Below are 12,592 nucleotides of genomic sequence, written 5' to 3'. Positions count from 1 at the left end.
CAAGTAGTTTCTTAAAGAATTTCAAGTCGTTCCTTGAGAATTTCAATTTGTACCTCGGAGCATTTTAAATATACCCTTGATGCATTTCAAATTGTAAATAGTGACATCATAAGTCATATTTTGACACTTCAAGAGTCATACTCTAGAGTTTCTCAAGTCGTTCATTATAGCATCTCAAGTCATTCCTTTGAGTATCCTAAGTCGTTCATTGAGAATTTCAATTCGTAACTCGAGGCATTTTAAATGTTTATACCGTTGATGCATTTTAAATTGTACCTAGTGACATCTCAAGTCATGTTTTGACACTTCTAAAGTCATACACAAGAGTTTCTCAAGTCGTTCCTTAGTGCATCTCAAGTCGTTCCTTAGAGAATCCAAACTCGTTCCCTAAGAATTTCATTTCGAAGCTCGAGACATTTTAAATATATATACCCTTGGTGCATTTCAAATTGTACATAGTGACATCTCAAGTCATGTTTTGACACTTCTAAAGTCATATCCTAGAGTTTCTCAAGTCGTTCCTTAGGGCATCTTAAGTCGTTCCTTGAGAATTTCAGTTTGTAACTTGAGACATTTTAAATGTTTATACCCTTGATGCATTTCAAATTATATCTAGTGACATACCAAGTCATGTTTTGACACTTCTAAAGTCATACCCTGGAGTTTCTCAAGTCGTTCCTTGAGAATTTTAAATGTACGTTTATACCCTTGATGTATTTCCAATTGTAACTAGTAACATCTTAAGTCATGTTTTGACACTTCTAAAGTCATACCCTAGAGTTTGTCTAGTCGTGCCTTAGGGCATCTCAAGTCGTTCTTTGATAATTTCAGTTTGTAGTTGGAAATTTTTTAAATGTTTTTACCTTTGATGCATTTCAAATTTTACCTAGTGACATCCTAAGTCATGTTTTGACACTTCTAAAGTCATAACCAAGAGTTTGTCAAGCCATTCCTTAAGACATCTCAAGTCGTTCTTTGAGAATTTCATTATGTAGCTTGAGACATTTTAAATGTTTATACCTTTGGTGCATTTCAAATTACACCTAGTAACATCTTAGGTCATGTTTTGATAATTCTAAAGTCATAACCTCGAGTTTCTTAATTCGTTCCTCAAGGTATCTTAAGTCGTTTCTTAGGGAATCTCAAGTCGTTCCTTGAGAATTTCAGTTCGTACCTTGAGGCATTTTAAATGTTTATACCCTTGATGCATTTCAAATTATAAGTAGTGACATCGCAAGTCATGTTTTGACACTTCAAAAGTCATACCCTAGAATTTCTCAAGTCGTTCCTTTGGGCATCCCAAGTTGTTCCTTGAGAATTTCAATTCGTAACTCGAGGCATTTTAATGTATATACGCTTGGTGCATTTCAAATTGTATATAGTGACATCCCAAGTCGTAACTTGAGAATTTTAATTCGTAACTTGAGAATTTCAAGTCGTTCTTTTGGGCATTTTAAATGTTTATACCGTTGATGCATTTTAAATTGTACCTAGTGACATTCCAAGTCATGTTTTGACACTTCTAAAGTCATACCCCAAGAGTTTCTAATTAAAGTCGTTCCTTAGAGAATCTCAAGTCTTTCCTTGAGAATTTCATTTCGTAGATCGATACATTTTAAATGTATATACCCTTGTTGTATTTCAAATTGTACCTAGTGACATCTCAAGTCATGTTTTGACACTTCTAAAGTCATACCCTAGAGTTTCTCAAGTCTTTTCTTAGGGCATCTTAAGTCGTTCCTTAGGTCATCTCAAGCCGTTTCTTGAGAATTTCAGTTTGTAATTCGAGACATTTTAAATGTTTATACCCTTGATGCATTTCAAATTATACCTAGTGACATACCAAGTTATTTTTGCCACTTCTAAAATCATAACCAAGAGTATAGGTGAAAAAATTAAGTGACATACTATAGTATAGGGTATAAGTGAAAAAATTAAGTGAGCAAGCAGGCACATACTATACTCAATTTATAAACTTTTACTTTTTATTAATTTTTTGAGGAATTATAAACTTTTTATTTTAAGAATACAAAATAAAAACAGCTGAAAGTAAAATAAAAACATTGAAAAAAGAAAAAAAGAAAAGGAAAGAGAAGCAAACGGGAAACAAGTACAAAAACCAGGAATTTTTAATTCTACTTGGACACGGAATGCCTAATCTTAATTAGAGTAGGATAACTAGACCAAGTTGTTATATATAATATCCCAACTTATTAGCATTATTGATATAATAATGAATGTAAAGCATGATCGGTCCTATCGGCATCATCATATTGCTAGCTAGTTTCTTTATTCTTTCTTCTTTCTGATGGATCATCAACTGTAATATTATGACTTGATTTTCAGTTGCATATATAATCAAAGATGAAGATTCAGATTGTTTGCATCGGTTGCCTTGTGGCTGTGACTCTATACCGCTGCTTCAATCCATTACAATCCAAGAGAGGCAGCAAAAGAAAGGATAACATAGACAGAAACAATGGGCGCAGTAACTGGCAGACACCACCTCTCGATATCATGGATATGATTATACAGCGCCTGAATTTAAGTGATCGAATACGCTTAAGCCTTGTCTGTAAGTCTTGGCAGTCAGTTGCTATGCGAAGAGACATCCATAGTGCTCCACAAATTCCATGGTTTGTAGTCTCTGATCATCATCAACTCTCAAATTGCAATAACTACTTAAGTTTTTCCAGCCTCTCCGAGGGCAGAGTTGGCAAGTTGAAGCTGCCAAAGGCAGTTCAGGGAGGGTGGTTTCAAGGGTGTTCTAAAGGTTGGTTGATAATGGTCCAGGAAAAAGGACTCAACTCCGAAATCTTTCTATTCAATCCAATTTCAGGAGTCCAACTCCAACTTCCATCCTTGAGAACAATTCCAAGTTTCCATGAGTCTGTAAAAACCACAGATTGGGAACGTCTTGGTGCCTATAAGTTTTGTCATCAAGTTGAATTATCTACCTCAGATATTAATTCAGAACATTGTATGGTAGCAGCAATTTTTGGTCATGGATTAAGTTTGTGTAGACCTGGAGACAAAACATGGAGTACCTTCCCGGTATTAGATGATCAAGATCAGGAGCAACGAATTTCTGACATTTTGTTTTCTTCTTCTGGTACACTATACGCCTTGGCCTTTGTTAACGAGGTTAGTGATGATATGAACGGCATCGTTGCAACAGCTCACCACATAAACTTTGGAGATAATGCATTGCAATTGAAGTTGATCTTTAGCAAACTAGATAGCTGGAGCGATAATAATGTGAGAGTTGAACTTCATGGTGACTATGAAATTGAGTTTAATGTGTTTTACGTCACATATTTGTTAGAATCAACAACCAGCAATGAAGTCTTGGTAATCCAGCAACTGTATGATCAATTTTGGAAGATACAAAATCACAATGGCAATGATGGCAATGAGGAAGGCAACAATGTGGAAGGTAATATCAATGAAGATGGAGGAGAAGCTGGTAATGGCCATGAATTTGGCAACAATATTAATAATATTAATCTTGATGAATTTGCAGACATGCAGTCTGACACTTCATACTCGAGGACAAGTGGTTTTAAAGTATTCAAGGTTGATCCAGAGACTGGAAGCTTTCTAATTCCGGTACACAATTTAGGGGAGGAAATATTGTTTTTGTCAGACTCTAATGCCTTCTCCCTCCCAACCAGTGATTTCAAAGAGTTACAAGGAAGTTGCATTTATTTTGCAAACAATAGTTTTACTGGTCTCCGATGTACAAAGCCATATATATGTCGTGAGATTGGCATATTTTACTTTGATACCGGAAGAATTGAGCGATGCTTCCCAAGTGCCATTCTGTCAATGCGGTCTAAACTCGCTTGGTTGTCTCCAAATTTATAGTAGACATACATATATAGATCAAGAATAATATATTTGCTTTAAGAATTCTTGTTGCATATTATTAAGAGTACTTTTATTACTTGTATTATTGTCCTAGTCAATTTTCATAATTTACAACTTTGATTGGATCATTTAGTCTAGTAAATGGCAGCTAGTATCTCTTTATAATCACACTTAACCACTTGAAACGAAACATATCCTACGTTTGTGAGGCAGTTTATCAAATGATGAATGATGAAACTGACTTGATTGTACGAGAAGCCTATTTAGTACAAACTCAAATAATTTCATTGAACCCAAATACATTATAGTTTACAAAACGTCTACCAAATATCAGGGTTATCTGATATATTACTGCATCCAAATTGCATCAGATCATTCACATCAGATAATAACACAATGATAACAGTACTTATTATACAAATGCTAAACAAATCAAGCAGAAGAATATACAAGGTGGAAGTCATTAAACGAGACAAGAATGTAGATTGCGTAGGCTAATGTCCTGCCATGAATCAATTTGCTCGTCTGCTATATGACAGCTTCTTAAACCTTTGTCTAAACAAAGGACGGCTAGGTGCTATAAAACTGTGATCATCTACACATTAATAAAATGTGATCTTTTCCAGATATTTGAATCTTGCAATGTTGTCATCTGCATTGCTGTCAAACAAGGTGTGGACAATGAAATGTTAATACCATTGGAAGACCCATTAGCATCCATTTGCTATTCCACCTGAATTCAGAGACATGCATTTACTTTGTTTGCTTGTGAATGCACATGCACTTAATGGGGGAAAAGGACTGCATAAACACCAAGTGTCTTGGTACCCCCTTAAAACTGGGGAGGTCATACGCCATTCAACAGTTAGATATGCTCTACATGATTCAAAGGCCTGAAATCTCCACAAATATTATTGGATTACATGTCCAGATCAATAACCAAAAGTTATATATCCTATGGAGCACAGACGTGTGGCAAATTAAGAAAGAAAAAGACAGACAAATGGACTTATTATTATTGCAACCATAATAATACAAGCAGTATGCACAAACACACATAGGGTATATGCCTATATGGTAGAAAACCTGAGAATCTCAGCTCATTAAACTATCCACTGGACAATCCCATTCAAGAAGTCCAAAATTTAACGGCAAGTAAATTGATCAAGGCTCAAAATCATGTTGATGCTCAATTATGTAATGCTCTAAACATCCAAGTAAAAGGGCTGTGTTTTCTATACAATTTTCATAATTCATGAAAAGTAGATTCAATTTTGCTGGTTGACATGACACATAACGTAGCCAACAAAAGTTCCAACCTGATCTGTGAACCATATCGAGTACTATTAACTGCATATCCTGTTTACAGTGCTTCCCACTTTAAACTGCCCTTAATTTTGGCGTGCATGAAATTAAGTCACACAGTGTAGGGGCAAGTGAGCCCAAACTTATTAGCTTTTAAGTAAGCCGTCACAAAGACTGTGATTGAGATTTGGGTGTATATGGAATTATGGATTATGAGATTTAGGTTTGTGAATGAGTAAACACTGGTTTTTCCAATTACTTGAATCTTTCTTCTAATGTTTTCTATCAAATCAGTTACCAATCTTTGGTGAAACTATACCATATTTGCACAAACTCAACATGATGCCTAAGTTTTCTAGTACTCTCAAGCCTCAATCACATTGATCTTCTCTAAATTTGGCATAAAAGCTCTTGTTAACTGAATACACATTTATTCAGATATCACAGAGACTCGTAGCTTCACCAAATGCTACTTAACAAATTAATCAAACACACCAAAAGCAACCTTACAAACAGCAATTGCAAACCCAAAAAACTTTAAGACAATGCCAATATCTCAATAACGCAAGCAAAGAAAGATATAAAAGAAGAGGGTCATCCATTCATACCAGGAAACCAAGGAAGAAATCAGTCAGTCAACATAGGCTGCACAGGACCAACGTCTCCTCCCTCTTCACTCTGAAGAATATTACAGAGCGAGACCGTCGAACAAAAGCTAATAACTTTGTGAAACTTATTAACAGGTGAAGGCAATTGGGGTACTCTCCTCCAGCTACACCTTCCAGACCCATTGCTAATCTCGCAGACGCAAGCTGGGTACTTCTTATGGTACTCCTCGTTAAACACGTATATGAGATTACCCAAGCCCACACATTTCAAGCTCGCAAATTTATCATCTTCATCACCATCAAACAAGCTATACAACAAGTCCTGAGGCATTATAGCAATCTCACTGAACTCCATGGTCGCCTCCTCAATCTTCCACAAATTGAAGGAGGACCCAAGTGGCCCATTGCAGATTCCGGCCAAAACAAGCCGGTCCCGGCACGCAATCAAGAACGAGAAGACGACCCCAGGTGGCCTAAGCGTCTGGACCTCGCTCCAAACATGGGTGTGGAGATCAAATGAGGAAATGAAGCAGGAGTAGATTCCGAACACGTAGAATCTACCTTTGAACAAGGCCGAGGACAAGGACTGGGAGGAGTTACCGGATCGAAAATCGGCCGGGAGAGGAGGGCAGAGCTGCCACGAATCCGAATGGGGATTGTATATCTCCGCAGCCAAACGGTCCTCGATGTCCACGAGATTGCCGATGAATCGGACCCCACCAACCACGATGAAGCTGGGGAGATTCGAATTACTTAACCCACAAGTCCCAGAATCAAAAACGCCGACAAGGGGGTTGATGCGCGAGAAGCGGAGAGGGGAGGTGGAGTGCCATGAACGCTTGAGAATGCGAGAGTAGGTGAAGTAGGGGGCGGTGACGAGGAAGAAGCCATCGACGCCGAGAAAGCACGAAGAGGAGGAGGAGATTGGGTGGGATGGGAAGGTGGGTGTGGGGAGACGGAACCAGAGGTTGGAGAGAGGGTCGAAGGCGAAGGACTGGTTGTTTTTGGAGGAGGTGTTGTGGATGCCGTAGAGGAAGAACCAGGGGTGGTGGGAATGGGTGGCGGAGAAGGTGGAGGAGGAGATGATGGATTGCCAGAGCTTGCAGACGGTGGAGGCTCGGATGAGGGTTGGGATGGGGAGGTAGGAGAAGATCAGCTCGGTCAGGTCTGAGCTCAGGTGGGTGAATGAGGTCATGGTTTTTGGGGATTTGCAGAGGCAGAGAGAGAGAGAGAGATGAAGGTAGGAGGAGATGAGTTAGAGAGAGAGATGATAGGGAGGTTGTTGGAGTTTGACTTTGACACCCACCGAGTATGTGGCTTTTATTGTTGTTTATAGCCTTTTCGAGGTATCAATGGGAGGAAACAGACGTTTCCCTCCACAACACAACCTCCACTACACTCTTTCTTCAACGTTCTCATGTTTTCCGGTCCAAACAAAAAAAAACTTTCACATGCTTTTGGTTCGATAAGGGCCCGTTTGTAGTAATACACAATTTTAATATAAAACTAGCAAATCATACATCTTAGGTTAATTTGAAATTTTTTACACCCATAGGATTGGCTAGAACATTTTTACTTGACAATTTGAATCATAATCATTTTTTGATAAAGTGTCATGTGGGCAATTGGTTTAATCATTTTGCAATCAAACATGTTAATTAAATAATTACATGACTTAGTTACATGTGTGTTTGATTTGATTGTTAAAAAAGCATACGGTTGGGATGGAATTCAAACAATTTTTGAATGAGTGGCAATTGTACATGTGCATGTCGTATGCAAACACGTCACTTATATATATTTCCCTTTTTCAAGGTAATAGACATTTCTCTCTTACTCAACATACTCAACAAACACAAGCAAACTTAAACAATGCTTTCTGTGTGACTAATGAGTGCCTTGCTCCAATTTTGGGGTGAAACATCAAATTGAATTCTTAATTCTTATTCGACTTGAGCACAAATTGAGTTCAAATTACTCGAATTGAACAGTTTGATCACCACGTATATATTATAAACTCAACTAAAGATAATTTCTTAAAATTTTAAAATCAATTGAGAATGTAACATGTCACATAATATTACAATTAGATTTAACGTATATGTATTGTGCTGTGTATTAGAAAAAAAATAAAAAAATAAAAAGTTTATATCTCAAAGCATATATAGGAGCTTAAAAAGTAGTTGAGAAAAGTTGGTTGACCGGTAGAATCTTACACTGCGTACACGAGTGTAGTATATTTTAGTGAGTGTCGGTCTCCCATTATGTAGCATTCCACGTACTTTGTGGTCCACGCATTGCCTATCTTTTTGTACCTCTGTGACTTCTTCCCTCATTACAGATGGGTCTGGGTTTGGAACCTGACCTGGTCCCGTCAGCATTTCTAACGGGGTTATTGACGGAGTTGACGGAATCGGGTAACGTGGGAAACGGCATAAAAGTTCAGGGGGTTATATGAAACAAATTAAGTTCAGGGGGTAAAGTGAGAAAACACCTAAAAGTCAAGGGGCAAATGTGCTAATAAGCCTAAATTTTTTATCGCCACTATTAAAGAACAAACTTGGAAATTTATGATCAGATCAAACTTTTTTGGGTGTAGTTAGCAACACTCCTGAAGTTTTGTATTCAATAGCCCGATTACTCAGGTGTCGGCCCAAATCAACACTACAACCTGTGGCCCAAAACAAATCTTAAGTTGGAAGAGGCTCATATGATCCTCATCATGATAAATTCTATAATCAGACAATATGATATGATACATTGATATGTGTTTCAGTTTCAAGGATGACGTGTTAGACTGATTTGGAAATCAGTTTTCATTAATTTTGGGCAACGCTTCAAATGCAGATATTGAGGCCAAAAATGAGGTTACTCAAACTAACACCCCCAAATATGATGCCAATTTGGAATATTGTGTGAGGTCCACTCCACATATATCATCATTCATCAATATATGCTCAATTAGTAGTATATACATACATAGAGGACTGTGGGTTAAATTATGATAGGCCACATTCATTAAGAAGGCACATATAAGATCCTTGCATTGAATTTTACATTTAAATCCCTTAATCTCTCACAAAATTTAAAATCTTCATTCCATAATTATGATACAATCACTAGGCAGTTGATCAATGCAACCCTTGAAGAATAGTTCTTAGACTTTCCTTCTTCATAGCTCTAGCACCACAACTGTCCAAAAAAAAAGAATTCTGGGTTAGTTGAATAGAGGCCTAGCAAGTTAAATTTTTTATTAAAAAAAAAAAAAAAAAAAAGTTGAGCAAGTCTTACATTCTGAGTCTGTGGTGATCCAACTCCCTTTCCTGGGTTGCCAGTGATCTGGGTCTTCAAACTTTGTCGAGTTCAAAGATTGAATGCTCATAATTTGATCATTCTTCATTGAAGATGCCACTGAAAGTGCTGAATAGGCAGAGGAGGTGGTGGAGCAGCCCTCCACATCCCATCTGAAGCTGATCTTAGGTGAGTCATTGCTGAGTGCATCATCATCTGGTACTGCTTTCAGAGTTCCACGATTTCGAAATTGCATAACCTGAATGGATGAACATCATTATTTTAAGCTCACAATCAAGCGACTAGGAAATAATGTTAGGATTATGAACCTCTCTATCTAGATCTAATACTTCTAATTTTCTGTATAATTAAATCCCAGTTAAAAACCTTGTAAGTTTCTTTGATTTATACCTAGAGTTTATGATTCACATTTACTACATTTTCTAGTCAAGCTTAAGTTTTTCGGGTCCAGTAGTTGCATGTCTAACAACAACATATGGCTGCAAAACCAGTACTATGGTGGACCTGTTTCTCTCATATTCAAGATCAATATCCCAAGTAAAAACTGTCCATCCAATACAAAATATCTAAATCTATGTGAAAAAAGACTAGTAATGATTCATTTTCCTACTTCAACAACAATTGGCAATAGTTCATATGAGAAGAAAACAAAAATACCTTTCGAGCAATGAATTTTCCTGCTCCCTTCTCTGATTTTGCAGCAGCAGCCCATCTCAGTAGCTCCTTCATTCTTGATATGGTTTTGGCTTTGTCCCCCTTAAGCCTTTCTTTCTTCTCTGATGTGCCACATTGCTCATTTGTGTTAGTTGTGGTTGATAACGTTGAGTCGCTTACTGGTAAGACCTTACTGCCTACAATATTAGCCGAATCCACCTTGTTACTAATGTCTAGACCTCGAGCAACATCTTCTTTCTTCATGATCTTCATGGACTGAATCCTACTCTTCCTTTGCTGCCTTCTATTTAAGCCACCAAGTCTCTTTAATTGAAGAGTGCTATAAAAGCAAGCCTTTGTCACATACCTTGGAAATAGAAAGGCAAACAGCTTGAACTTCCTACCACCTAGTTTGCTTTCTTCACTTCTTTTTGATTTCCAATAAACACCAGCACCGCCACGCTTAATCACAATTATGTAATTTGGTTTAGCTTCTTGATCTGAAATGAACATGAAGTACACAAATTAGTTAGTTAAGACTCAAAAAATAGGCTAACGTAATTGTTTGGGAAATGGGATGTGAAAAATTTTCTGTTACCATTTGTTGTTTCTTTCTTGTTGGTAGGACCAGAATTTTCCTCCTTTGCTTGTCCTTGTGTAGCTTTAAAGAGCCATTGAAGAATCTGCTATATTATAAGTCACCATGAGAGACATCAGTTTTGATGGGAATATATGCAAGACATAATGCATTTGTTTGACTACCAAATTACACTGTTTTACCTGCATGGCTATGCTTGTGTCTAGAGCCTCTTTATATAGTGCAGTGATTGTGAAGAGTGATAAGCAGATGACTGTTTTGGTCAAATGGACAGCACAGAGAGATCTATCTATGCTGTCTGCATGCTCAAGATTCCTGTCTAGACTTTGAAAACTTTAGAAGGAGAAGACAAAGGAAAATGAAGTCAATCTAAGAAAGATGGTGATCAGACAACTAAGCAATGAGTAGGGAAGGATTGGCTTGTGATGGCTTGGGATTCCTTGTAACATGGGACAAATATATAAGATGATAGTGTGGTGGGTGTTGAGGAAAAGATTTGATTTAACTAAGAACCAGGATGTGTTTAGCCCTGGTGTCATTTCTATTAACCATACACTTGTAAGTTTATGGTTCATCAATCCCATTGGTCCCCACTGTTAAGGGCCTACAGATTTACAAGTCCAAGATCTACTTGGGTGTGATAATTACTGTTCTACCATACTCTAGTGATTTCTGGAAATGGTTGTAAATATATCGGTTATGGTAAGTTGTCCTGTTTAAGGTACCATTCACCAGCAAAAAAGGTATGTGATTCTGGCAAGCAGGACCAATTATTGCACCACCAAGAATAACATAATAATTTGTGAGCTAGAATACAGGCCCTTGCACAGTGACTGCCAAGCAGGAAGACACAAAAAGGGATTATATACTCAGTTTCATATTTAAACATTAAATGAGATGGAAGAGCCATGTTCCCTAACAGACTAGAAATGCAGATTTATAAAAATTGCTACCAAAGAAGAAAAAGGTCATCACTATTTTGGCCAAATGGGCAGAATAAGTTTTGAGATAGAATATAAATGGCTACATTTCCAGGCAATTCTCTCTCTGTCTCACTCTCCTCACACATAATGTGTCTGTGTTGTGTGTGTGTGTCAGTCAAACCTAATATTGAATATATACCATGTTGGTTGAGCATGTGGGGAAGGAGATATTTTAGGCCTGGGCTATATATGTGCTGACCACATGGGGATGAGTAGAGAGCATATGCAGATATGCTCTGGTAAGATGCACACAACGATATTTTAATTACTTGGTGACTAGGTGTAAAAACCAAAGTAGAGGCCAAGTTTGTCGAGCGAGCATTTGTCTGTGTCTGAGCTTCTCTGCCCTCTCAATTTCATTGGGTTTTGATAGTACTATTGTAGCTCCCTTAATTTGTGGCAGCAACTGCATATGCAATTCCACTGATCTCGGCCGTTGAATTATAAATTCAACGAGTGAGATTGTGCTTGATGCACAGTTCAACATGAAAGGGTGATGTGTCTCATGCTCCTCAAAGCTTTAGATTTTATTTTAAATGCCCAGCTGATGAGTACTGTTTGATTGTGTAAGCTATCTACCTATCCAATCCCCCCATTAAGGAAGGAATAAGTTGCTCTCACCACCAAACCTGTCCCTATATTCTCATTCATATGCCGCTTGGGTCTCTTGGTTGTAATCCTATCCACGTTCTGTCGTTCTCTCTCTCAGGCTCAGGCACACACTTCAGAATGTTAAGCAACACAAACACAACCTCTTGTTTACTCGGGTCATTCATGTCCCACAGGCAAGTAGCCCGAGGCATATGCTTGGCTTGTAATGTTGCTGCGAGTTATGAAAGGAGCGATGATTCCAGGATTGTTATTTGACCATTCAAGCGTGCATTGGCGTTTCAATTGTCACAGCCAAAGTCTGCAACTCACAGTACTTGAAAATATCTGAAATCTTAGATAATTATCACTTATAGTGGTACTGTTGAAAGGGTCCACGACCAAGTCAACATAAATCCTTCACCACTCAGCCAATAGTTAATTGTTATCACATGAATGATCATGGTTGCCCCAAGTATGCTTGTTATCGTCTTCAAAAAAATTTCTCAGAAACTATTTATACATGTCCAGAATATATTAAGGCCGTACATTTTTCCCTTGCTCTGTTTTCAATAGCCACACTCAGGTTAATAAGTTCCAGAGTAGAAGATTATTTAAATGAGAATCAATGTTTAACATTTTACTTACAAGCCAAAGTCAAAACATTCACCATC

At 37.7% G+C, this 12,592-nt stretch overlaps 3 protein-coding genes across 6 annotated transcripts; 1 reads left to right on the top strand and 2 right to left on the bottom strand.

Moving 5' to 3' along the window:
- The first annotated feature begins 2,364 nt into the window (after positions 1-2,364).
- On the top strand, positions 2,365-3,867 carry LOC147276044 (putative F-box protein At1g65770). Its single transcript, XM_086254077.1, has 2 exons — positions 2,365-3,375; positions 3,526-3,867. The coding sequence occupies exons 1-2, from the start codon at positions 2,365-2,367 to the stop codon at positions 3,865-3,867; spliced, it is 1,353 nt and encodes a 450-aa protein (XP_086110203.1).
- A 271-nt stretch (positions 3,868-4,138) lies between these two features.
- On the bottom strand, positions 4,139-7,155 carry LOC147276043 (Galactose oxidase/kelch repeat superfamily protein). 3 transcript variants are annotated; one of them, XM_086254663.1, is made up of 2 exons: positions 5,784-7,155; positions 4,139-4,603 (listed from the first exon to the last, which is right to left on the bottom strand). In XM_086254663.1, the coding sequence occupies exon 1, from the start codon at positions 6,976-6,978 to the stop codon at positions 5,803-5,805; it is 1,176 nt and encodes a 391-aa protein (XP_086110789.1). In that variant the 5' UTR covers positions 6,979-7,155; the 3' UTR covers positions 4,139-4,603; positions 5,784-5,802. The 3 variants fall into 3 exon arrangements, with proteins under 3 accessions (XP_086110789.1, XP_086110787.1, XP_086110788.1); XM_086254661.1 differs by having other exon boundaries at positions 4,139-4,763; positions 5,784-7,154; XM_086254662.1 differs by having other exon boundaries at positions 4,141-4,530; positions 5,784-7,153.
- A 1,537-nt stretch (positions 7,156-8,692) lies between these two features.
- On the bottom strand, positions 8,693-10,806 carry LOC147276042 (uncharacterized). 2 transcript variants are annotated; one of them, XM_086254664.1, is made up of 5 exons: positions 10,530-10,806; positions 10,348-10,435; positions 9,753-10,249; positions 9,075-9,333; positions 8,693-8,975 (listed from the first exon to the last, which is right to left on the bottom strand). In XM_086254664.1, exons 1-5 carry the CDS (start codon positions 10,533-10,535, stop codon positions 8,956-8,958), a joined length of 870 nt encoding a protein of 289 aa, XP_086110790.1. In that variant the 5' UTR covers positions 10,536-10,806; the 3' UTR covers positions 8,693-8,955. The 2 variants fall into 2 exon arrangements, with proteins under 2 accessions (XP_086110790.1, XP_086110791.1); XM_086254665.1 differs by having other exon boundaries at positions 10,348-10,432.
- Positions 10,807-12,592: the final 1,786 nt, after the last annotated feature.

This window comes from Dryas octopetala, chromosome 8, assembly GCF_963921425.1.
Source record: "Dryas octopetala chromosome 8, drDryOcto1.1, whole genome shotgun sequence".
Taxonomy (NCBI): domain Eukaryota; kingdom Viridiplantae; phylum Streptophyta; class Magnoliopsida; order Rosales; family Rosaceae; genus Dryas; species Dryas octopetala.
The sequence above is the reverse complement of the archived record's forward strand: the minus strand, read 5'-3'. Positions and strand labels throughout refer to the sequence as shown.